Raw genomic sequence first — 24273 nt, 5'->3', positions numbered from 1 at the left:
ATTAGGAATACATTTATGTTATGATTATTTTTATTTATTTACTTACTTAAACATATTAGTTTATTGATAAAGTTTGTTGATTTAAAAATGTACACATTTGACTGAGAAAAGAAAAGACCTATGAAGAAGGTTTGCTCCAAGCCACACACGAGAAAAAAAAAGAAAAAAAATAAGGCAAAAAATAATTGTAGTAGCAAACCTGCATGCAACTGAGGTTTAAAAAAAAAAGAAAAGAAAAAGAGTTGTTTGCACAGTAAATACAGCCGCGAAAAATAGCTCGCTTGAAACTGTCTTACATATCAATTCCTTTGTAATTTAGAAATTACAAAACACCATGAAAAATCATTATCGACGATCGCGAATCTGCTTATATCAATAATACATTACAAAAAGCTCTAAATATGTTAAAAAAAAAATCGGTTTCCTTGCCAGACAAGGAAACTCAAGGCATCCTGTCAGGAAGAGAATGAGCCGAACTCATTTTGACCTGAGTTCAGGATGAGTGGAACTGTCCTATCATTCTCAGAGAATTGTCTTCAAAGTTTATTTTTGTTTTAAACATTAATATGTGAAAAAAGAATTAAGGTAGGTGATCAGCGATGCTGTCAAAACTACTTACATGACGTCATATATGGCTGGTTTTTAGTGTTGATATTTTTGTTTCGAGCGACAGATTGACGGATTTGTTTCATATCGCTTAAACGCGTTGTTTATTGTGTGTTTTTTTAAACATTTTGTATTAGGTGTTTTGTTTGTTTGTTTGTTGTTGTTGTTGTTGTTGTTGTTGTTGTTGTTGTTGTTGTTGTTGTTGTTGTTGTTGTTGTTGTAAGCACGCTGCTGGATTACATACACATACACACACGGCTGCGTCTGCAGAAAACCCGTCTGCAGTTTTACTAGATATTCTCGTCTTCGGCGTGTGCACTTTCAGTAGATCTTTTTACATTTAGTCAAGTTTTGACTAAATGTTTTAACGTAGAGGGGGGAATCGAGACGAGGGTCGTGATGTATATCTGTGTGTGTATATATGTGTGTGTGTGTGTGTGTGTGTGTGTGTGTGTGTGTGTGTGTGTGTGTAGAGCGATTCAGACTAAACTACTGGACCGATCTTTATGAAATTTGACATGAGAGTTCCTGGGTATGAAATCCCCATACGTTTTTTTCACTTTTTTGATAAATGTCTTTGATGACGTCATATCCGGCTTTTCGTGAAAGTTGAGGCGGCACTGTCACGCCCTCATTTTTCAACCTAATTGGTTGAAATTTTTGTCAAGTAATGTTCGACGAAGCCCGGACTTCGGTATTGCATTTCAGCTTGGCGGCTTAAAAATTAATTAATGACTTTGGTCATTAAAAATCTGAAAATGGTAATAAAAAAAATAAATTATAAAACGATCCAAATTTACGTTCATCTTATTCTCCATCATTTTCTGATTCCAAAAACATATAAATATGCTATATTTGGATTAAAAACAAGCTCTGAAAATTAAAAATATAAAAATTATGATCAAAATTAAATTTTCCAAATCAATTTAAAAACACTTTCATCTTATTCCTTGTCGGTTCCTGATTTCAAAAACATATAGATATGATATGTTTGGATTGAAAACACGCTCAGAAAGTTAAAACGAAGAGAGGTACAGAAAAGCGTGCTATCCTTCTCAGCTCAGACGTTTTTTTCATTTTTTTGATAAATGTCTTTGATGACGTCATATCCGGCTTTTCGTGAAAGTTGAGGCGGCACTGTCACGCCCTCATTTTTCAACCAAATTGGTTGACATTTTGGTCAAGTAATCTTCGACGAAGCCCGGACTTCGGTATTGCATTTCAGCTTGGTGGCTTAAAAATTAATTTATGACTTTGGTCATTAAAAATCTGAAAATTGTAAAAAAAATATTTTTTTTATAAAACGATCCAAATTTACGTTCATCTTATTCCTCATCATTTTCTGATTCCAAAAACATATAAATATGTTATATTTGAATTAAAAACAAGCTCTGAAAATTAAATATATAAAAATTATTATCAAAATTAATTTGTCGAAATCAATTTAAAAACACTTTCACCTTATTCCTTGTCGGTTCCTGATTCCCAAAACATATAGATATGATATGTTTGGATTAAAAACACGCTCAGAAAGTTAAAACGAAGAGAGGTACAGAAAAGCGTGCTATCATTCTCAGCGCAACTACTACCCCGCTCTTCTTGTCAATTTCACTGCCTTTGCCGTGAGCAGTGGACTGACGATGCTACGAGTATACGGTCTTGCTGCGTTGCATTGCGTTCAGTTTCATTCTGTGAGTTCGACAGCTACTGGACTAAATGTTGTATTTTCGCCTTACGCGACTTGTTTGTTTTTGTGATAGTTGGGGCGGAACTGTCAAGTATTCTTTGACTCAGTCGGGACTTTGATATTGCATTAGAAGTAGCTTGAAAATAAGCGACTTTATTTTCACACAGATTTATACACAGATTTTAGTTCTCGATGGATCTGCTTCAGGTGCGTATATTCAGGTAGATCCCGGACACAACCTTGTCGATGAGAATTTTCAACACATTTTACTGCTGTCCAGAGACAATCATCCCCATTTGTCGGTAAAACCACCTAACGCGTCAATCAATCAATCAATCAATCAATGAAGCTTATATCGCGCATATTCCGTGGGTACAGTTCTAGGTGCTCTGCAGTGATGCCGTGTGAGATGAAATTTTATACGGCCAGTAGATTGCAGCCATGTTGGCGCATATTTACCTTTCACGGCCTTATTCCAAGTCACACGGGTACGGTAGACAATTATTAACTGTGCCTAAGCAATTTTGCCAGGAAAGACCCTTTTGTCAATCGTGGGATCTTTAACGTGCACACCCAATGTAGTATACACGGGGCCGGGGTGGTTCGGACACCGAAGAGAGTCTGCACACAAAGTTGACTCTGTGAAATAAATTTCCGCCGAACCTGGGATCGAACTCACGCTGACAGCAGCCAACTGAATACAAATCCAGCGCGCTACCAACTGAGCTATATCCCCGCCCCTACACACACACACACACACACACACACACACACACACACACACACACACACACACACACACACAGAGAGACACGCACACACACACAGACACGCACACACACACACACACAAACACACACACACACACACACACACACATCAAGCTGCATTTGACAGATTGAGCCAGGTGTGTGCATGTGGCTGTCCTACATAAAAGGCAGAGGGCTGACGCACAGACATTTAACAGTATTGTTTCCCGACCGGCTGCTGATCATTTGCCGAGGTGCCAGTTTCACCCTACACCAAGTGTTGATCATTTGCCGAGGTGCCTGTTTCACCCTACACCAAGTGTTGATCATTTGCCGAGGTGCCTGTTTCACCCTACACCAAGATGCAACCTGTTTCACATCTGACGCTTTTGGTTCTCGTGCTTGGTGAGTGTCAGTGAACTGCAGTAGTGCAGCCTTCTATCAAGCTATACTCTGTCTGTCTGTCGGTCTGTCTGTCTGTCTGTCTGTATGTATGTCTGTCTGTCTGTCTATCTGTCTGTCTACCTGTCTGTCTGTCTGTCTGTCTGTCTGTTACCTGGCTTGACGCTGAGTATAATACGTTGACGAAAGCCGTTTGACAGACGTTAAGCTAGCTTCAGGTAAAATAATAAATGAGACCATTCTTCAAGGACTGAGTATCACGACTTGACAGAGTAAGGAAGGTGATAATGGCAGGTAGGGGGCACAGATTCAAGGACTGAGTATCACGACTTGACAGAGTAAGGAAGGTGATAATGGCAGGTAGGGGGCACAGATTCAAGGACTGAGTATCACGACTTGACAGAGTAAGGAAGGTGATAATGGCAGGCAGGGGGCACAGATTCAAGGACTGAGTATCACGACTTGACAGAGTAAGGAAGGTGATAATGGCAGGCAGGGGGCACAGATTCAAGGACTGATTATGACGACTTGACAGAGTAAGGAAGGTGATAATGGCAGGCAGGGGGCACAGATTCAAGGACTGAGTATCACGACTTGACACAGTAAGGAAGGTGATAATGGCAGGTAGGGGGCACAGATTCAAGTATTCGCGGTAAAGTTGTACTTGTATTATTTCATTCACACTTTTCAGTTATGATTTAACCCGTTCAAAGACCTGTGCTCGTTTTGACCGAATGACGTCGTGTTTGTGTGCAAGTTTAACTAGCAGAGAAAAAAGCCGAATTGGGAAGCTGTTGGACAAGGTAAGGGGATTGGTTACACGACGGGCGCAGTGGCGTAGTGGAAAGACATTGACCATCTAATCGGAATGTCGTGAGTTCGAATCCCTGCCGAGGCTGCCTGGTGGGTTAAGGGTGGCGATGTTTCCGATCTCCCAGCCGTCAACTTATGTGCAGACCTACTAGTGCCTTATCCACCTCCGTGTGCACACGATGAACAAGACCAAGTGTGCACGGACTGAAAAGATCATGTAATCCATGTCAGAGTTCGTTGGCTTATAAAAACACGAAAATAATCCGCAACAAAACGGATCTTTGGCATGATTTATATTACCTGAGTTGTTTTAGGGGTCGGTATGTGATTCTAATGAAATAAAATGGATCTTTGGCATGATTTATATTACCTGATTTTTTTTAGGGGTCGGTATGTGATTCTAAGAAAATAAAACGGATCTTTGGCATGATTTATATTACTTGAATTTTTTTAGTGGTCGGTATGTGATTCTAATGAAATACAAGTCGCGTAAGGCGAAAATATAACATTTAGTCAAGTAGCTGTCGAACTCACAGAATGAAACTGAACGCAATGCAACGCAGCAAGACCGTATACTCGTAGCATCGTCAGTCCACCGCGCACGGCAAAGGCAGTGAAATTGACAAGAAGAGCGGGGTAGTACTTGCGCTGAGAAGGATAGCACGCTTTTCTGTACCTCTCTTTGTTTTAACTTTCTGAGCGTGTTTTAAATCCAAACATATCATATCTATATGTTTTTGGAATCAGGAACCGACAAGGGATAAGATGAAAGTGTTTTTAAATTGATTTCGAAAATTTAATTTTCATATTAATTTTTATATATTTAATTTTCAGAGCTTGTTTGTCATCTAAATATAACATATTTATGTTACAGGCATTAAGTGAAACCAGGCATTACGCGTAATGCCTGAAATGTTCAGGCATTACGCGTAATGCCTGTGACCACTAGGCATTACACGTAATGCCTAAAAATACCAGGCATTACACGTAATGCCTGAAATTTAACTCTCAAAATTACGCTTATTGCCTGACGCAATTCAGGCAATACAAACAACATAAACGCCTATTGCACTGAACAGTTATCCATCCATCCACGGTGAGAACATTTTTAAAGGACAAAGTTGACATGCCCCAAGCTGAAAGTCAGACGCCTGGGCCGTCTTTTGGTGCAATGCCCCAAGCTGAAAGTCAGACGCCTGGGCCTTCTCTTGGTGCAATGCCCCAAGCTGAAAGACAGACGCCTGGGCCTTCTCTTGGTGCAATGCCCCAAGCTGAAAGACAGACGCCTGGGCCTTCTCTTGGTGCAATGCCCCAAGCTGAAAGACAGACGCCTGGACCATCTTCTGTGCATGAAGCTGCATTACAAAAACATGATGATACCATACAAGAATCGCGGAAGAGAGCAAGGATCAGCCAACAGAAACAAGCGGACCGGATGTTGAAAAGAAGCAGAATTGAGATGATTCCTGGAGAAATTGGTCAGACTGTCCTGGTCCCTATTCCGTCAGTAGACAGAGGAAGAGGAGATCCTAGAAACATTTTAGGTGTGATAGTTGACCGAGATGTAAACGAGAACTACACTATTGCCAGTTGTACTGGCCGCGTGTTCAAGATGTACACTATTGCAGTCCGAGTCCGGGCAGGTATCTTGAAAGGGTGCTTTTCTAGAAACCAGTTTCAGTTGAGCTAAACGAATTTACTGAGAGAAAAGGACGTTACACTCTGTGCCCAAGTTTCAGTTAGAGAAGCGGTTTCAAGCGAGTCTTTGGGCGGCGGGCAGGGTTTTGTTAAATGTAACTGCAGTGGACAGAAAAAAAAGTGTTCCACAAACCGTTGCAGATGCTTCAAAAGTCATCTCAAATGCAACAGCCGCTGCCATAACAGTCTGTCTTGTCAAAACAAATAGAACATTAATTGTGATCAGGTGTCCCCCGGACGAACAAAATGCGACTCATGTGGAGCTATTGCAGTTGCACATCTTATTTTCATTTAATTTTAATTACTCTTATTGTATGCTCTAGTAACCAATGTTGTTTGCATGTATTTACTGTGTGCAATAACTGCATACTTGCTTAATTAATTAAGTTAAACAATTACTTAATCCACCATGAATGTCTCCATTTTCCATTTTGTTTGACAAAGTTCTAAATTATCATTCTCAATACGTGATTAATTTACATAATTACTTTGTCCAACATGAGTGTCTTCCTTTTTACATTTAGTCAAGTTTTGACTAAATGTTTTAACATAGAGGGGGAATCGAGACGAGGGTCGTGGTGTATGTGTGTGTGTGTGTCTGTGCGTGTGTGTGTGTAGAGCGATTCAGACTAAACTACTGGACCGATCTTTATGAAATTTGACATGAGAGTTCCTGGGTATAAAATCCCCAGCCATTTTTTTCATTTTTTCGATAAATGTCTTTGATGACGTCATATCCGGCTTTTTGTAAAAGTTGAGGCGGCACTGTCACACCTTCATTTTTCAATAAAATTGATTGAAATTTTGGCCAAGCAATCTTCGACGAAGGCCGGGGTTTGGTATTGCATTTCAGCTTGGAGGCTTAAAAATTAATTGATGACTTTGGTCATTAAAAATCTGAAAATTGTAATTAAAATTATTTTGTTATAAAACGATCAAAATTTACTTTTATTTTATTCTTCATCATGTTCTGATTCCAAAAACATATAAATATGTTATATTTGGATTAAAAGCAAGCTAGCTCTAAAAATTAAAAATATAAAAATTATGATTAAAATTAAATTTCCGAAATCGTTTTAAAAACAATTTCATCTTATTCCTTGTCGGTTTCTGATTCCAAAAACATATAGATATGATATGTTTGGATTAAAAACACGCTCAGAAAGTTAAAACGAAGAGAGGTACAGTAAAGCGTGCTATGCAGCACAGTGCAACCGCTACCGCGCTGAACAGGCTCGTCACTTTCACTGCCTTTTGCACTAGCGGCGGACTACGGTCATTGTGAAAAAATGCAGTGCGTTCAGTTTCATTCTTTGAGTTCCACAGCTTGACTAAATGTAGTAATTTCGCCTTACACGACTTGTTCCATTTTATTAGACGTAATTCTATATTATCATTCTAAATGCATTCCGCAGTAACCATTATTATATTGATTTTGTTGGTGTGTTTAACCTTCGCATTACCAGGCGCAAATGTATAACAATTTCATAATTCGATAATTCATTTTTTAATGTATACAAAATTCGTTTTAGGAAAGGTTGAGCTGAAGGTTAACAAAGGAGAGAGAGAGAGAGAGAGAGAGAGAGAGAGAGAGAGAGAGAGAGAGAGAGAGAGAGAGAGAGAGAGAGAGAGAGAGAGAGAGAGAGCGGAGAGAGAGAGAGAGAGAGAGAGAGGGAGAGAGAGAGAGAGAGCGGAGAGAGAGAGAGAGAGCGGAGAGAGAGAGAGACTGAGAGCGGAGAGAGAGAGAGAGAGAGCGGAGAGAGAGAGAGAGAGAGAGGAGAGAGAGAAGAGAGAGAGAGAGAGACTGAGAGAGAGAGAAGAGAGAGAGAGAGACTGAGAGGGAGAGGGAGAGAGAGAGAGAGAGAGAGAGAGAGAGAGAGAGAGGAGAGAGAGAGAAAGAGAAAGAGAGAAGAGACTCGGAGAGAGAGTTTTTATGACAATACCTCTTAACATGACATATTTATTTACATCAACCATTATTATTGTACTGTTGGTGTATTTTACTATTCCATACATGAAATAAATAAATTACTAGAGTAGTGTATGTGTGTGGGGACGAGTGCATGGTGTTACACAAGTACATGGTGTTGAACAAGTAAAGCATATCACAATGAATGAACACAATAAGTGAATAACAACAACAACAACAAATCAACAACCAACAACAAACCATCACCCACCAACCAACCACGACCAACTACCAAAACAACCAACCACGACCAACCACCAACAAAACATCCACAAACCACCAACAAACATCAGCAGAAACCTCACCAACGACAATTGCAGAGAGGTTTCAGGCATTATACACGTAATGCCTGGTTTCACTTAATGCCTGTAACAGGTTTTAGGCATTACGTGTAATGCCTGACAATGATTTTCAGGCATTACACGTAATGCCTGGTATTTTTAGGCATTACGTGTAATGCCTAGTGGTCACAGGCATTACGCGTAATGCCTGAACATTTCAGGCATTACGCGTAATGCCTGGTTTCACTTAATGCCTGTAACATATTTATATGTTTTTGGAATCAGCAAATAATGGAGAATAAAATGAATGTAAATTGGGATCGTTTTATAAAAAAAATTTTTTTTTACAACTTTCAGTTTTTTAATGACCAAAGTCATTAATTAATTTTTAAGCCACCAAGCTGAAATGCAATACCGAAGTCCGGGCTTCGTCGAACATTACTTGACAAAAATGTCAACCAATTTGGTTGAAAAATGAGGGCGTGACAGTGCCGCCTCAACTTTCACGAAAAGCCGGATATGACGTTATCAAAGACATTTATCAAAAAAATGAAAAAAACTTATGGGGATTTCATACCCAGGAACTCTCATGTCAAATTTCATAAAGATCGGTCCAGTAGTTTAGTCTGAATCGCTCTACACACACACACACACACACACGCACACACACACACACATACACCACGACCCTCGTCTCGATTCCCCCCTCGATGTTAAAACATTTAGTCATAACTTGACTAAATGTAAAAACGGATCTTTGGCATGATTTATATTACCTGATTTTTTTTAGGGGGTCGGTATGTGAATCTAATGAAATAAAACGGATCTTTGGCATGATTTATATTACCTGATTTTTGTTAGGGGTCGGTATGTGATTCTAAGGAAATAAAACGGATCTTTGGCATGATTTATATTACCTGATTGTTGTTAGAAGTCGGTATGTGATTATAAGGAAATAAAACGGATCTTTGGCATGATTTATATTACTTGATTTTTTTTAGGGGTCGGTATGTGATTCTAAGGAAATAAAACGGATCTTTGGCATGATTTATATTGCTTGATTTTTGTTAGGGGTCGGTATGTGATTTTAAGCAAATAAAACGGATCTTTGGCATGATTTATATTGCTTGAAAAACAGAAATAAGGAAGGTGTTTCACACTGAACAGAGTGACCCAAACTTGATGCTGCTGATTTTTAATTGCTGTCTCCAGTTGGCGGCAGGGCGGTGATAGACTCGGCTAAGCCGGATACGGTGAGTTGTTGTGTTGCAGTGCTCTGTGCTACGTGTGAACGATACATTGTTTGCTTGTAAACCAGCGTGTGTGTGTTTGTGTGTGTGTGTGTGTGTGTGTGTGTGTGTGTGTGTGTGTGTGTGTATGTGCCACTGTGTGTGTGTGTGTGTTTTGTGTGTGTGTGTGTGTGTGTGTGGGTGTGTGTGTGTGTGTGTCACTGTATGTGTGTGTGTTTTGTGTGTGTGTGTGTGTGTGTGTGTGTGTTTGTGTGTGTATGTGCGTGCGTGCGAGCGTACATGCATGCGTGTGTGTGTGTGTGTGTGTGCGTGTGTGTGAGTGTGTGTGTGTGTGTGTGTGTGTGTGTGTGTGTGTGTGTGTGTGTGTGTGTGTGTGTGTGTGTGTGTGTGTGGGTGTGTGTGTGTGAGTGTGTGTGTGTGTGTCACTGTATGTGTGTGTGTGTTTTGTGTGTGTGTGTGTGTGTGTGTGTGCGTGTTTGTGTGTGTATGTGCGTGCGTGCGAGCGTACATGCATGCGTGTGTGTGTGTGTGTGTGTGTGCGTGTGTGTGTGAGTGTGTGTGTGTGTGTGTGTGTGTGTGTGTGTGTGTGTGTGTGTGTGTGTGTGTGTGTGTGTGTGTGTGTGTGGAGCGAATATCAGAACTCGACTCGACAGATATCAATTTTTTCAGATGGTACCCCCACATCTTTTCACTCATTTGTGATACATTTCTTTGATGACGTAGTGTGACGTTTAAATGAAGTTGAGGTATTACTGTGACACCAACACTGATCAACAATATTGATTGACATTTTGGTCAAGCAGTCTTGACTCTGTCATGCTATGCGATTGCATATCAGTTAGGAAGCTTACACATGAATTGGTTACATTTTCCAAAGAAATCAAATTTCAAATTACATTTCAGAAGCAAATTCAAAAAGATGTTATTGTATTCCTTATCAGTTGCTGGATCCAAATATATTTAAGATATGTCATGTTCACTCTGAACATTGGTTGTTTAAGTCCTACGGTATGGTTCGTAGAAACGAGCGCGACAAGTCTCGGTCTTCGGGTTTTGGCTCGCCATGCCTTACGACATCTCAATAATGACTGGCTTTCAGTTTTGATTTTATAGTTTCAGGCCGTCAGACTGACTGAATGTTTTTATATCACTTCACGCGTTTAAAATGTTGCACTTTAGAGTACGAGGGTCACGCCGTAAACATAACATCTTATTGTTGTTGTCAGTGCACTTCAGAGTACGAGGGTCACACCGTAAACATTATACGTTATTTGCGTTTTTGACCAAAATTTGACATTTTACACAGATCTCGACAGTCATTGTTCACCTCGACCGCTATCGCGGTCTCGGAGAACAATGACTGTCTCGATCTGTGTAAAATGTCATATTTTGGTCAAAAACGCAAATAACATTTATGTATCGATCGAATTCCTTTCAGGTACTATGACTTTGTTGTTGTTTTGACGACTGAACGAGCCCGGGCACACACACATGCAATCAGCTTCATATTTGGGCGTTTCAGGTTGACCAAAACTTCAAAGGAACTACAAAACACACGTCATGTACTGACTTTGTTGTTGTTTTGACATTGAACAGCACACACACATGTATGCAATCAAACACATGACGTGTGTTTTGTAGTTCCTTTAAAGTTTCGGTCAACCTGAAACGCCCAATTATAAAGTTTTGTAGGCCTCTGACGTCACATGACTCAAAGAAGGGAAATCCAATGTCCAATCGATACATTATAAGATGTTTGGTGGCTTGTTGACAGACCAGCTTTTTTGTTGGTCCAAGGGGACCATATCGTCTTTTGTTTCCGAAGTCCGCGGTTGATAAATATGAGACAAAAGGCGATATGCTCCCCGAGGACCAACAACAAAGTGCTGGTCTGACAACAAGCTACCAATCATCGTTTTTGTCATCATTTTGGTTGTGCAACAAAATGCACAATAACCCACAGGGAGACGAATTTTTAGAATCCAACTCCGAGCCACAAAGCATCGTCACAGTAGCACGAGATAACACGTAAAACTTGTATGTGACGTCAAACGTAGCTTGTTGACGCTTTTCTTCCAGTCTGAAAATGTACAGAGCTGAGATCATACCTGTGAATTCTGTAAGTGTTGAGCATATTTCTTTTCTTTTAAGTGTTTATGACTTTTCGCTGTGGATTTTGCGATTACAGAGATAAGTTGCAAATTGACAATGAGTCGCCGCAGTAATTATCAACATTGATTGGGTCTTTGAGAGTGAATGCTTACAATCGTTGTCCTCGGAAATGCAAATCCAAAGCCACGATGGTTCCACACATCAAACAATCAGCCTGATTGGCTTTTACTTTGACAATCCACGTTTCACATGAAATCTCAAACCCATTCACCACCTCGAGTTATTGCCTGGGGAACATGAGATTTATTTACCAGGTGTTTGTGAATGAAAACTCGTGAAAATGATGACAAAACATCTAATTGTTGTTGTCAGTGCACTTCAGAGTACGAGGGTCACACCGTAAACATAACATCTTATTGTTGTTGTCAGTGCACTTCAGAGTACGAGGGTTACACCGTAAACATAACATCTTATTGTTGTTGTCAGTGCACTTCAGAGTACGAGGGTCACACAGTAAACATTATACGTTATTTGTATTTTTGACCAAAATATGACATTTTACACAGATCTCGACAGTCATTGTTCACCTCGACTGGTAGCGCGGTCTCGGAGAACAATGACTGTCGAGATCTGTGTAAAATGTCATATTTTGGTCAAACACGCAAATAACATTTATGTATCGATCGAATTCCTTTCAGGTACTATGACTTTGTTGTTGTTTTGACGATTGAACGAGCACACACACACATGCATGCAATCCACATGCAATCAAACACATTATCACATAAGCTTCATATTTGGGCGTTTCAGGTTGACCGAAACTTCAAAGGAACTACAAAACACACGTCATGTACTGACTTTGTTGTTGTTTTGACATTGAACAGCACACACACACATGCAATCAAACACATGACGTTTTTTTTTGGAGTTCCTTTGAAGTTTCGGTCAACCTGAAAAGCCAAATTATAAAGTTTTGTCGGCCTCTGACGTCACATGACTCAAAGAAGGGAAATCCAATCTCCAATCGATACATAACATCTTATTGTTGTTGTCAGTGCACTTCAGAGTACGAGGGTCACACCGTAAACATAACATCTTCTTGTTGTTGTCAGTGCACTTCAGAGTACGAGGGTCACACCGTAAACATATCATCTTATTGTTGTTGTCAGTGCACTTCAGAGTATGAGGGTCACACCGTAAACATATCATCTTATTGTTGTTGTCAGTGCACTTCAGAGTACGAGGGTCACACCGTAAACATATCATCTTATCGTTGTTGTCAGTGCACTTCAGAGTACGAGGGTTACACCGTAAACATATCATCTTATTGTTGTTGTCAGTGCACTTCAGAGTACGAGGGTCACACAGTAAACATAACATCTTCTTGTTGTTGTCAGTGCACTTCAGAGTACGAGGGTCACACCGTAAACATATCATCTTATTGTTGTTGTCAGTGCACTTCAGAGTATGAGGGTCACACCGTAAACATATCATCTTATTGTTGTTGTCAGTGCACTTCAGAGTACGAGGGTCACACCGTAAACATATCATCTTATTGTTGTTGTCAGTGCACTTCAGAGTACGAGGGTCACACCGTAAACATATCATCTTATTGTTGTTGTCAGTGCACTTCAGAGTACGAGGGTCACACAGTAAACATAACATCTTCTTGTTGTTGTCAGTGCACTTCAGAGTACGAGGGTCACACCGTAAACATAACATTTTATTGTTGTTGTCAGTGCACTTCAGAGTACGAGGGTCACACCGTAAACATAACATCTTCTTGTTGTTGTCAGTGCACTTCAGAGTACGAGGGTCACACCGTAAACATAACATCTTATTGTTGTTGTCAGTGCACTTCAGAGTACGAGGGTCACACCGTAAACATATCATCTTATTGTTGTTGTCAGTGCACTTCAGAGTATGAGGGTCACACCGTAAACATTATAAGATGTTTGATGGGTTGTTGACAGACCAGCTTTTTTGTCTGTCCGAGGGGGAGCATCGATATGCCCCCCGAGGACCGACAAAAAAGCTGGTCTGTCAACAAACCATCAAACATCGTTTTTGTCATCATTTTGGTAGTGAGAAAACAAGTGCACAATCAACCCAGGGAGCCATGCTTTGAAACACGGGTCCCGTGCTGATAACCACACGGGTCCCGGTTTGATAACCACTGGCAATCAAAGATGGCGTGTGAAAGCAACTTTCTGTGTTTTTGAGTTCATTAAATGAGTTGGGATGAATATGTCAGGTTTGAGGATGCACATTTCTGTAGGTTCATCTCGGTATTCCACCCCCTCGGCTTTCTGTTGTAAATATTAAGCTGAGCACGGTGATCGAATGTGGAAGCTACGTTTGGTCAAAGGTCACAGAAGATTTGCGTCGTGCAGCGAAGGAAAGAATCGCGATCTTGTTTCCGACTCGGTACCTCTTTGTTTTTCATTAGACCTGTCATTCTGTTTGCTCGGCTTTGTTAGATGTTTGCATATCGTGTTGCTATTTTCTTTGCTTTTTATTATATTTAGTCAAGTTTTGACTAAATATTTTAACATCGAGGAGGAATCGAAACGAGGGTCGTGGTGTATGTGCGTATGTGTGTGTGTGTGTGTGTGTGTCTGTGTGTCTGTGTGTGTGTGTGTGTGTGTGTGTAGAGCGATTCAGACTAAACTACTGGACCGATCTTTATGAAATTTGACATGAGAGTTCCTGGGTATGAAATCCCCGAACGTTTTTTTCATTTTGTTGATAAATGTCTTTGATGACGTCATATCCGGCTTTTTGTGAAAGTTGAGGCGGCACTGTCACGCCCTCATTTTTCAACCAAATTGGTTGAAATTTTGGTCAAGTAATCTTCGACGAAGCCCGGACTTCGGTATTGCATTTCAGCTTGGTGGCTTAAAAATTAATTAATGACTTTGGTCATTAAAAATCGGAAAATTGTAAAAAAAAATAAAAATTTATAAAACGATCCAAATTTACGTTTATCTTATTCTCCATCATTTGCTGATTCCAAAAACATATAAATATGTTATATTTGGATTAAAAACAAGCTCTGAAAATTAAATATATAAAAATTATTATCAAAATTAAATTGTCCAAATCAATTTAAAAACACTTTCATCTTATTCCTTGTCGGTTCCTGATTCCAAAAACATATAGATATGATATGTTTGGATTAAAAACACGCTCAGAAAGTTAAAACAAAGAGAGGTACAGAAAAGCGTGCTATCCTTCTTAGCGCAACTACTACCCCGCTCTTCTTGTCAATTTCACTGCCTTTGCTACGAGTATACGGTCTTGCTGAAAAATGGCATTGCGTTCAGTTTCATTCTGTGAGTTCGACAGCTACTTGACTAAATATTGTATTTTCGCCTTACGCGACTTGTTATTGTTTCTTACTTGGGCTTCGTTTATCGATACAACGTCTTGTGCACGGGTCAAAATGTGTGTGTCAGGTGTCGTTTTACTTGACGTTCGTGTTTCTCTGAACGTCTGTGTATCGAAACACAGATACACACACTCCGTGACTCTGTAAGAAAACATAACATATCGGTAGGTTTCATTTGTTTGTGACGAATTTATTGAAGTAGTTTTGTTTTTTTGTTTACTTTTGCCAGTTTGCCAGTTGGTTTTTGGAACTTTGCAAAGCAGTGTCTTGTCGTCTGTTTAGGTCTGGGGAATCAATCAATGAGGCTTATATCGCGCATATTCCGTGGGTACAGTTCTAGGCGCTCTGCAGTGATGCCGTGTGAGATGAAATTTTATACGGCCAGTAGATTGCAGCCATGTCGGCGCATATTTACCTTTCACGGCCTTATTCCAAGTCACACGGGTATGGTAGACAATTATTAACTGTGCCTAAGCAATTTTGCCAGGAAAGACCCTTTTGTCAATCGTGGGATCTTTAACGTGCACACCCAATGTAGTATACACGGGGGGAGGTTCGGACACCGAAGAGAGTCTGCACACAAAGTTGACCCTGTGAAATAAATTTCCGCCGAACCTGGGATCGAACTCACGCTGACAGCGGCCAACTGAATACAAATCCAGCGCGCTACCAACTGAGCTATATCCCCGCCCAATGAAACGCCAATGAAAAGAGCCGAAGAATCCTCGAGCGTTTCTATTGGGTTTGCTTTTGATTATCCATGTAATAGGGCTTCCTGCAACTATGGTAACCGGGGATTTATTCCCCGGGGAACATGAGATTTATTTCCCAGGTGCTTGTGAATGAAAACTCGTGAAAATGATGACAAAACATCTTATTGTTGTTGTCAGTGCACTTCAGAGTACGAGGGTCACACCGTAAACATAACATCTTCTTGTTGTTGTCAGTGCACTTCAGAGTACGAGGGTTACACCGTAAACATAACATCTTATTGTTGTTGTCAGTGCACTTCAGAGTACGAGGGTTACACCGTAAACATAACATCTTCTTGTTGTTGTCAGTGCATTTCAGAGTACGAGGGTCACACCGTAAACATAACATCTTCTTGTTGTTGTCAGTGCACTTCAGAGTACGAGGGTAACACCGTAAACATAACATTTTATTGTTGTTGTCAGTGCACTTCAGAGTACGAGGGTCACACCGTAAACATAACATTTTATTGTTGTTGTCAGTGCACTTCAGAGTACGAAGGTCACACCGTAAACATAACATCTTCTTGTTGTTGTCAGTGCATTTCAGAGTACGAGGGTCACACCGTAAACATAACATTTTATTGTTGTTGTCAGTGCACTTCAGAGTACGAGGGTCACACCGTAAACATAACATTTTATTGTTGTTGTCAGTGCACTTCAGAGTACGAGGGTAACACCAAAAACATAACATCTTCTTGTTGTTGTCAGTGCACTTCAGAGTACGAGGGTCACACCAAAAACATCCACACCATGTGTCTGACGGACCACCCTGACGCCGTGCAGGTCACCCTGACCCAAGCCGACAAGGACGCCGCGGTGACACGTCACAACGACATCAGAGCGAACGTCGTGCCCACTGCCGCCAACATGCAGAAAATGGTATGTCGCTGGCTGGAACTGTTCCATGTACGATAGGTTGTTGACAACAGAAAATGGTATGTCGCTGGCTGGAACTGTACCATGTACGATGGGTTGTTGACAACAGAAAATGGTATGTCGCTGGCTGGAACTGCACCATGTACGATGGGTTGTTGACAACAGAAAATGGTATGTCGCTGGCTGGTAAATGATTGACAGACCCCTGTTGTGTGGGCACGAGGCGAGCAATAATTAATTAATTCGTTAATTCTGTTTAAATCCTAGGCCTGCGGCCAGGGGGGGGGGGGGGGGAAGTATACCGGTACCATTTGAGAATCAGACCAAATGAGAATTGAACCATTTGAGAACATCCTTTTTTTTCAATCACCACATCGAAGGCCTGCGGCCCGGGGTTCACATGGTTTGTTTGTTTGTTTCGCACCCACACCCATTTCACATTTAAACCTTTTGTCGGCCCCCTGTCGATATTTATCGACTAAGTTCCTTGTTCGTACTGTGTTTGATGTTCAGTGTGGATATGGACTAACTGTTCGTACTGTGTTTGATGTTCAGTGTGGATATGGACTAAATGTTCGTACTGTGTTTGATGTTCAGTGTGGATATGGACTAACTGTTCGTACTGTGTTTGATGTTCAGTGTGGATATGGACTAACTGTTCGTACTGTGTTTGATGTTCAGTGTGGATGTGGACTAAATGTTCGTACTGTGCTTGATGTTCAGTGTGGATATGGACTAAATGTTCGTACTGGGTTTGATGTTCAGTGTGGATATGGACTAACTGTTCGTACTGGGTTTGATGTTCAGTGTGGATGTGGACTAACTGTTCGTACTGTGTTTGATGTTCAGTGTGGATGTGGACTAACTGTTCGTACTGTGTTTGATGTTCAGTGTGGATATGGACTAACTGTTCGTACTGTGTTTGATGTTCAATGTGGATATGGACTAACTGTTCGTACTGTGTTTGATGTTCAGTGTGGATGTGGACTAACTGTTCGTACTGTATTTGATGTTCAAGGTGAATATGGACTAACTGTTCGTACTGTGTTTGATGTTCAGTGTGGATATGGACTAACTGTTCGTACTGTGTTTGATGTTCAGTGTGGATATGGACTAACTGTTCGTACTGTGTTTGATGTTCAGTGTGGATATGGACTAACTGTTCGTACTGTGTTTGATGTTCAGTGTGGATGTGGACTAACTGTTCGTACTGTGTTTGATGTTCAGTGTGGATATGGACTAACTGTTCGTACTGTGTTTGATGTTCAATGTGGATATGGACTAACTGTTCGTACTGTGTTTGATGTTCAGTGTGGATATGGACTAACTGTTCGTACTGTGTTTGATGTTCAGTGTGGATATGGACTAACTGTTCGTACTGTGTTTGATGTTCAGTGTGGATATGGACTAACTGTTCGTACTGTGTTTGATGTTCAATGTGGATATGGACTAACTGTTCGTACTGTGTTTGATGTTCAATGTGGATATGGACTAACTGTTCGTACTGTGTTTGATGTTCAGTGTGGATGTGGACTAACTGTTCGTCCTGTGTTTGATGTTCAGTGTGGATGTGGACTAAATGTTCGTACTGTGTTTGATCTTCAATGTGGATATGGACTGACTGTTCGTACTGTGTTTGATGTTCAGTGTGGATATGGACTAACTGTTCGTACTGTGTTTGATGTTCAGTGTGGATATGGACTGACTGTTCGTCCTGTGTTTGATGTTCAGTGTGGATGTGGACTAAATGTTCGTACTGTGTTTGATGTTCAGTGTGGATATGGACTAACTGTTCGTACTGTGTTTGATCTTCAATGTGGATATGGACTGACTGTTCGTACTGTGTTTGATGTTCAGTGTGGATATGGACTAACTGTTCGTACTGTGTTTGATGTTCAATGTGGATATGGACTAACTGTTCGTACTGTGTTTGATGTTCAATGTGGATATGGACTAACTGTTCGTACTGTGTTTGATGTTCAGTGTGGATGTGGACTAACTGTTCGTACTGTGTTTGATGTTCAGTGTGGATGTGGACTAACTGTTCGTACTGTGTTTGATGTTCAGTGTGAATATGGACTAACTGTTCGTACTGTGTTTGATGTTCAGTATGGATGTGGACTAAATGTTCGTACTGTGTTTGATCTTCAATGTGGATATGGACTAACTGTTCGTACTGTGTTTGATGTTCAATGTGGATATGGACTAACTGTTCGTACTGTGTTTGATCTTCAATGTGGATATGGACTAACTGTTCGTACTGTGTTTGATGTTCAGTGTGGATATGGACTAACTGTTCGTACTGTGTTTGATGTTCAGTGTGGATGTGGACTACCTGTTCGTACTGTGTTTGATGTTCAGTGTGGATATGGACTACCTGTTCGTACTGTGTTTGATGTTCAGTGTGGATATGGACTACCTGTTCGTACTGTGTTTGATGTTCAGTGTGGATATGGACTGACTGTTCGTACTGTGTTTGATGTTCAGTGTGGATGTGGACTAACTGTTCGTACTGTGTTTGATGTTCAGTGTGGATATGGACTAACTGTTCGTACTGTGTTTGATGTTCAGTGTGGATGTGGACTAACTGTTCGTACTGTGTTTGATGTTCAGTGTGGATATGGACTAACTGTTCGTACTGTGTTTGATGTTCAGTGTGGATATGGACTAACTGTTCGTACTGTGTTTGATGTTCAATGTGGATATGGACTAACTGTTCGTACTGTGTTTGATGTTCAGTGTGGATATGGACTAACTGTTCGTACTGTGTTTGATGTTCAATGTGGATATGGACTGACTGTTCGTACTGTGTTTGATGTTCAATGTGGATATGGACTGACTGTTCGTACTGTGTTTGATGTTCAATGTGGATATGGACTGACTGTTCGTACTGTGTTTGATGTTCAGTGTGGATATGGACTAACTGTTCGTACTGTGTTTGATGTTCAATGTGGATATGGACTAACTGTTCGTACTGTGTTTGATGTTCAGTGTGGATGTGGACTAAATGTTCGTACTGTGTTTGATGTTCAGTGTGGATATGGACTAACTGTTCGTACTGTGTTTGATGTTCAGTGTGGATGGGTACTGACTGTTCGTACTGTGTTTGATGTTCAGTGTGGATGGGTACTGACTGTTCGATGTTCAGTGTGGATATGGACTGACTGTTCGTACTGTGTTTGATGTTCAGTGTGGATGTGGACTGACTGTTCGTACTGTGTTTGATGTTCAGTGTGGATATGGACTGACTGTTCGTACTGTGTTTGATGTTCAGTGTGGATATGGACTGACTGTTCGTACTGTGTTTGATGTTCAGTGTGGATATGGACTGACTGTTCGTACTGTGTTTGATGTTCAGTGTGGATGTGGACTAACTGTTCGTACTGTGTTTGATGTTCAATGTGGATGTGGACTAACTGTTCGTACTGTGTTTGATGTTCAGTGTGGATATGGACTAACTGTTCGTACTGTGTTTGATGTTCAGTGTGGATGTGGACTAACTGTTCGTACTGTGTTTGATGTTCAGTGTGGATGTGGACTGACTGTTCGTACTGTGTTTGATGTTCAGTGTGGATATGGACTGACTGTTCGTACTGTGTTTGATGTTCAGTGTGGATATGGACTAACTGTTCGTACTGTGTTTGATGTTCAGTGTGGATGTGGACTAACTGTTCGTACTGTGTTTGATGTTCAGTGTGGATATGGACTAACTGTTCGTACTGTGTTTGATGTTCAGTGTGGATGTGGACTAACTGTTCGTACTGTGTTTGATGTTCAGTGTGGATATGGACTGACTGTTCGTACTGTGTTTGATGTTCAATGTGGATATGGACTGACTGTTCGTACTGTGTTTGATGTTCAGTGTGGATATGGACTAACTGTTCGTACTGTGTTTGATGTTCAATGTGGATATGGACTAACTGTTCGTACTGTGTTTGATGTTCAGTGTGGATATGGACTAACTGTTCGTACTGTGTTTGATGTTCAGTGTGGATGTGGACTAACTGTTCGTACTGTGTTTGATGTTCAGTGTGGATGTGGACTGACTGTTCGTACTGTGTTTGATGTTCAGTGTGGATATGGACTGACTGTTCGTACTGTGTTTGATGTTCAGTGTGGATATGGACTAACTGTTCGTACTGTGTTTGATGTTCAGTGTGGATGTGGACTAACTGTTCGTACTGTGTTTGATGTTCAGTGTGGATATGGACTGACTGTTCGTACTGTGTTTGATGTTCAATGTGGATGGGTACTGACTGTTCGTACTGTGTTTGATGTTCAATGTGGATGTGGACTGACTGTTACCTGGCTGTACAGGTGTGGGACGACGACCTGGCCAAGGTGGCGGCCAAGTGGGCCATGCAGTGCGTCGTTGATCATGACAAAAACCGCTCGGTACCAGGTATACGGCAGCCTGAATGTCTTGAGTCTGTTACAGAACTGAAATCCTATATTTACCGTGTGTGTGTTACAGAACTGAAAGCCTATAGTTACTCTGTGTGTTACAGAACTGAAATCCTATAGTTACTGTGTGTGTCACAGAACTGAAAGCCTATAGTTAATGTGTGTGTCACAGAACTGAAAGCCTATAGTTACTGTGTGTGTTACAGAAGTGAAAGCCTATAGTTACTGTGTGTGTCACAGAACTGACAGCCTATAGTTACTGTGTGTGTCACAGAACTGAAAGTCTATAGTTACTGTGTGTGTCACAGAACTGAAAGTCTATAGTTACTGTGTGTGTTACAGAAGTGAAAGCCTATAGTTACTGTGTGTGTTACAGAACTGAAAGCCTATAGTTACTGTGTGTGTTACAGAACTGAAAGCCTATAGTTACTGTGTGTGTTACAGAACTGAACGCCTATAGTTACTGTGTGTGTTACAGAAGTGAAAGCCTATAGTTACTGTGTGTGTCACAGAACTCACAGCCTATAGTTACTGTGTGTGTCACAGAACTGAAAGTCTATAGTTACTGTGTGTGTCACAGAACTGAAAGTCTATAGTTACTGTGTGTGTTACAGAAGTGAAAGCCTATAGTTACTGTGTGTGTTACAGAACTGAAAGCCTATAGTTACTGTGTGTGTTACAGAACTGAAAGCCTATAGTTACTGTGTGTGTTACAGAACTGAACGCCTATAGTTACTGTGTGTGTTACAGAAGTGAAAGCCTATAGTTACTGTGTGTGTTACAGAAGTGAAAGCCTATAGTTACTGTGTGTGTCACAGAACGGACAGCCTATAGTTACTGTGTGTGTTACAGAACTGACAGCATATAGTTACTGTGTGTGTTACAGAACTGAAAGCCTATAGTTACTGTGTGTGTTACAGAACTGGAAGCCTATAGTTACTGTGTGTGTTACAGAACTGAAAGCCTATAGTTACTGTGTGTGTCACAGAACTGAAAGCCTATAGTTACTGTGTGTGTCACAGAACTGAAAAACTATAGTTACTGTGTGTGTTACAGAAGTGAAAGCCTATAGTTAGGCTACTGTGTGTGTTACAGAACTGAACGCCTATAGTTACTGTGTGTGTTACAGAACTGACAGCCTATAGTTACTGTGTGTGTTACAGAACTGACAGCCTATAGTTACTGTGTGTGTCACAGAACTGAAAGCCTATAGTTACTGTGTGTGTTACAGAAGTGAAAGCCTATAGTTACTGTGTGTGTTACAGAACTGACAGCCTATAGTTACTGTGTGTGTTACAGAACTGACAGACTATAGTTACTGTGTGTGTTACAGAACTGACAGCCTATAGTTACTGTGTGTGTTACAGAACGGACAGCCTATAGTTACTGTGTGTGTCACAGAAGTGAAAGCCTATAGTTACTGTGTGTGTTACAGAACTGACAGCCTATAGTTACTGTGTGTGTTACAGAACTGACAGCCTATAGTTACTGTGTGTGTTACAGAACTGACAGCCTATAGTTACTGTGTGTGTTACAGAACTGACAGCCTATAGTTACTGTGTGTGTCACAGAACTGAAAGCCTATAGTTACTGTGTGTGTTACAGAAGTGAAAGCCTATAGTTACTGTGTGTGTTACAGAACTGACAGCCTATAGTTACTGTGTGTGTTACAGAACTAAAGGCCTATAGTTACTGTGTGTGTTACAGAACTGAAAGCCTATAGTTACTGTGTGTGTTACAGAACTGACAGCCTATAGTTACTGTGTGTGTTACAGAAGTGAAAGCCTATAGTTACTGTGTGTGTCACAGAAGTGAAAGCCTATAGTTACTGTGTAGGTTACAGAACTGAAAGCCTATAGTTACTGTGTGTGTTACAGAACTGAAAGCCTATAGTTACTGTGTGTTACAGAACTGACAGCCTATAGTTACTGTGTGTGTTACAGAAGTGAAAGCCTATAGTTACTGTGTGTGTTACAGAACTGACAGCCTATAGTTACTGTGTGTGTTACAGAAGTGAAAGCCTATAGTTACTGTGTGTGTCACAGAAGTGAAAGCCTATAGTTACTGTGTGTGTTACAGAACTGAAAGCCTATAGTTACTGTGTGTGTTACAGAACTGACAGCCTATAGTTACTGTGTGTGTTACAGAACTGAAAGCCTATTGTTACTGTGTGTGTTACAGAACTGAAAGCCTATAGTTACTGTGTGTGTTACAGAACTGAAAGCCTATTGTTACTGTGTGTGTTACAGAACTGAAAGCCTATAGTTACTGTGTGTGTTACAGAAGTGAAAGCCTATAGTTACTGTGTGTGTCACAGAAGTGAAAGCCTATAGTTACTGTGTGTGTTACAGAACTGAAAGCCTATAGTTACTGTGTGTGTTACAGAACTGAAAGCCTATAGTTACTGTGTGTGTTACAGAACTGACAGCCTATAGTTACTGTGTGTGTTACAGAAGTGAAAGTCTATAGTTACTGTGTGTGTTACAGAACTGACAGCCTATAGTTACTGTGTGTGTTACAGAAGTGAAAGCCTATAGTTACTGTGTGTGTCACAGAAGTGAAAGCCTATAGTTACTGTGTGTGTTACAGAACTGAAAGCCTATTGTTACTGTGTGTGTTACAGAACTGAAAGCCTATAGTTACTGTGTGTGTTACAGAACTGAAAGCCTATTGTTACTGTGTGTGTTACAGAACTGAAAGCCTATAGTTACTGTGTGTGTTACAGAAGTGAAAGCCTATAGTTACTGTGTGTGTCACAGAACTGAAAGCCTATAGTTACTGTGTGTGTCACACAACTGAAAGCCTATAGTTACTGTGTGTGTTACAGAAGTGAAAGCCTATAGTTAGGCTACTGTGTGTGTTACAGAACTCAACGCCTATAGTTACTGTGTGTGTTACAGAACTGACAGCCTATAGTTACTGTGTGTGTTACAGAACTCACAGCCTACAGTTACTGTGTGTGTTACAGAACTGACAGCCTATAGTTACTGTGTGTGTCACAGAACTGACAGCCTATAGTTACTGTGTGTGTCACAGAACTGAAAGCCTATAGTTACGGTGTGTGTTACAGAACTGACAGCCTATAGTTACTGTGTGTGTTACAGAACTGACAGCCTATAGTTACTGTGTGTGTTACAGAACTGACAGCCTATAGTTACTGTGTGTGTTACAGAACGGACAGCCTATAGTTACTGTGTGTGTCACAGAAGTGAAAGCCTATAGTTACTGTGTGTGTTACAGAACTGACAGCCTATAGTTACTGTGTGTGTTACAGAACTGACAG

General features: G+C 40.7%; 1 protein-coding gene across 1 annotated transcript in view; it reads left to right on the top strand.

Moving 5' to 3' along the window:
* The first annotated feature begins 3269 nt into the window (after window positions 1-3269).
* LOC138951560 (cysteine-rich venom protein Mr30-like) overlaps window positions 3270-24273 on the top strand; it is a 50400-nt gene continuing 29396 nt past the window's right edge. The window contains exons 1-4 of the mRNA XM_070323135.1: window positions 3270-3447; window positions 9418-9458; window positions 16419-16589; window positions 20904-20988. Of these exons, the coding sequence (XP_070179236.1) occupies window positions 3405-3447; window positions 9418-9458; window positions 16419-16589; window positions 20904-20988 (340 nt within the window). The 5' untranslated portion in view covers window positions 3270-3404. The remainder of the gene's footprint in view (window positions 3448-9417; window positions 9459-16418; window positions 16590-20903; window positions 20989-24273) is intronic.

This window comes from Littorina saxatilis, linkage group LG16 (genome assembly GCF_037325665.1).
Source record: "Littorina saxatilis isolate snail1 linkage group LG16, US_GU_Lsax_2.0, whole genome shotgun sequence".
NCBI lineage: Eukaryota > Metazoa > Mollusca > Gastropoda > Littorinimorpha > Littorinidae > Littorina > Littorina saxatilis.
Note: the sequence above shows the minus strand (reverse complement) of the source record. Positions and strands in the feature narration are given on the sequence as shown.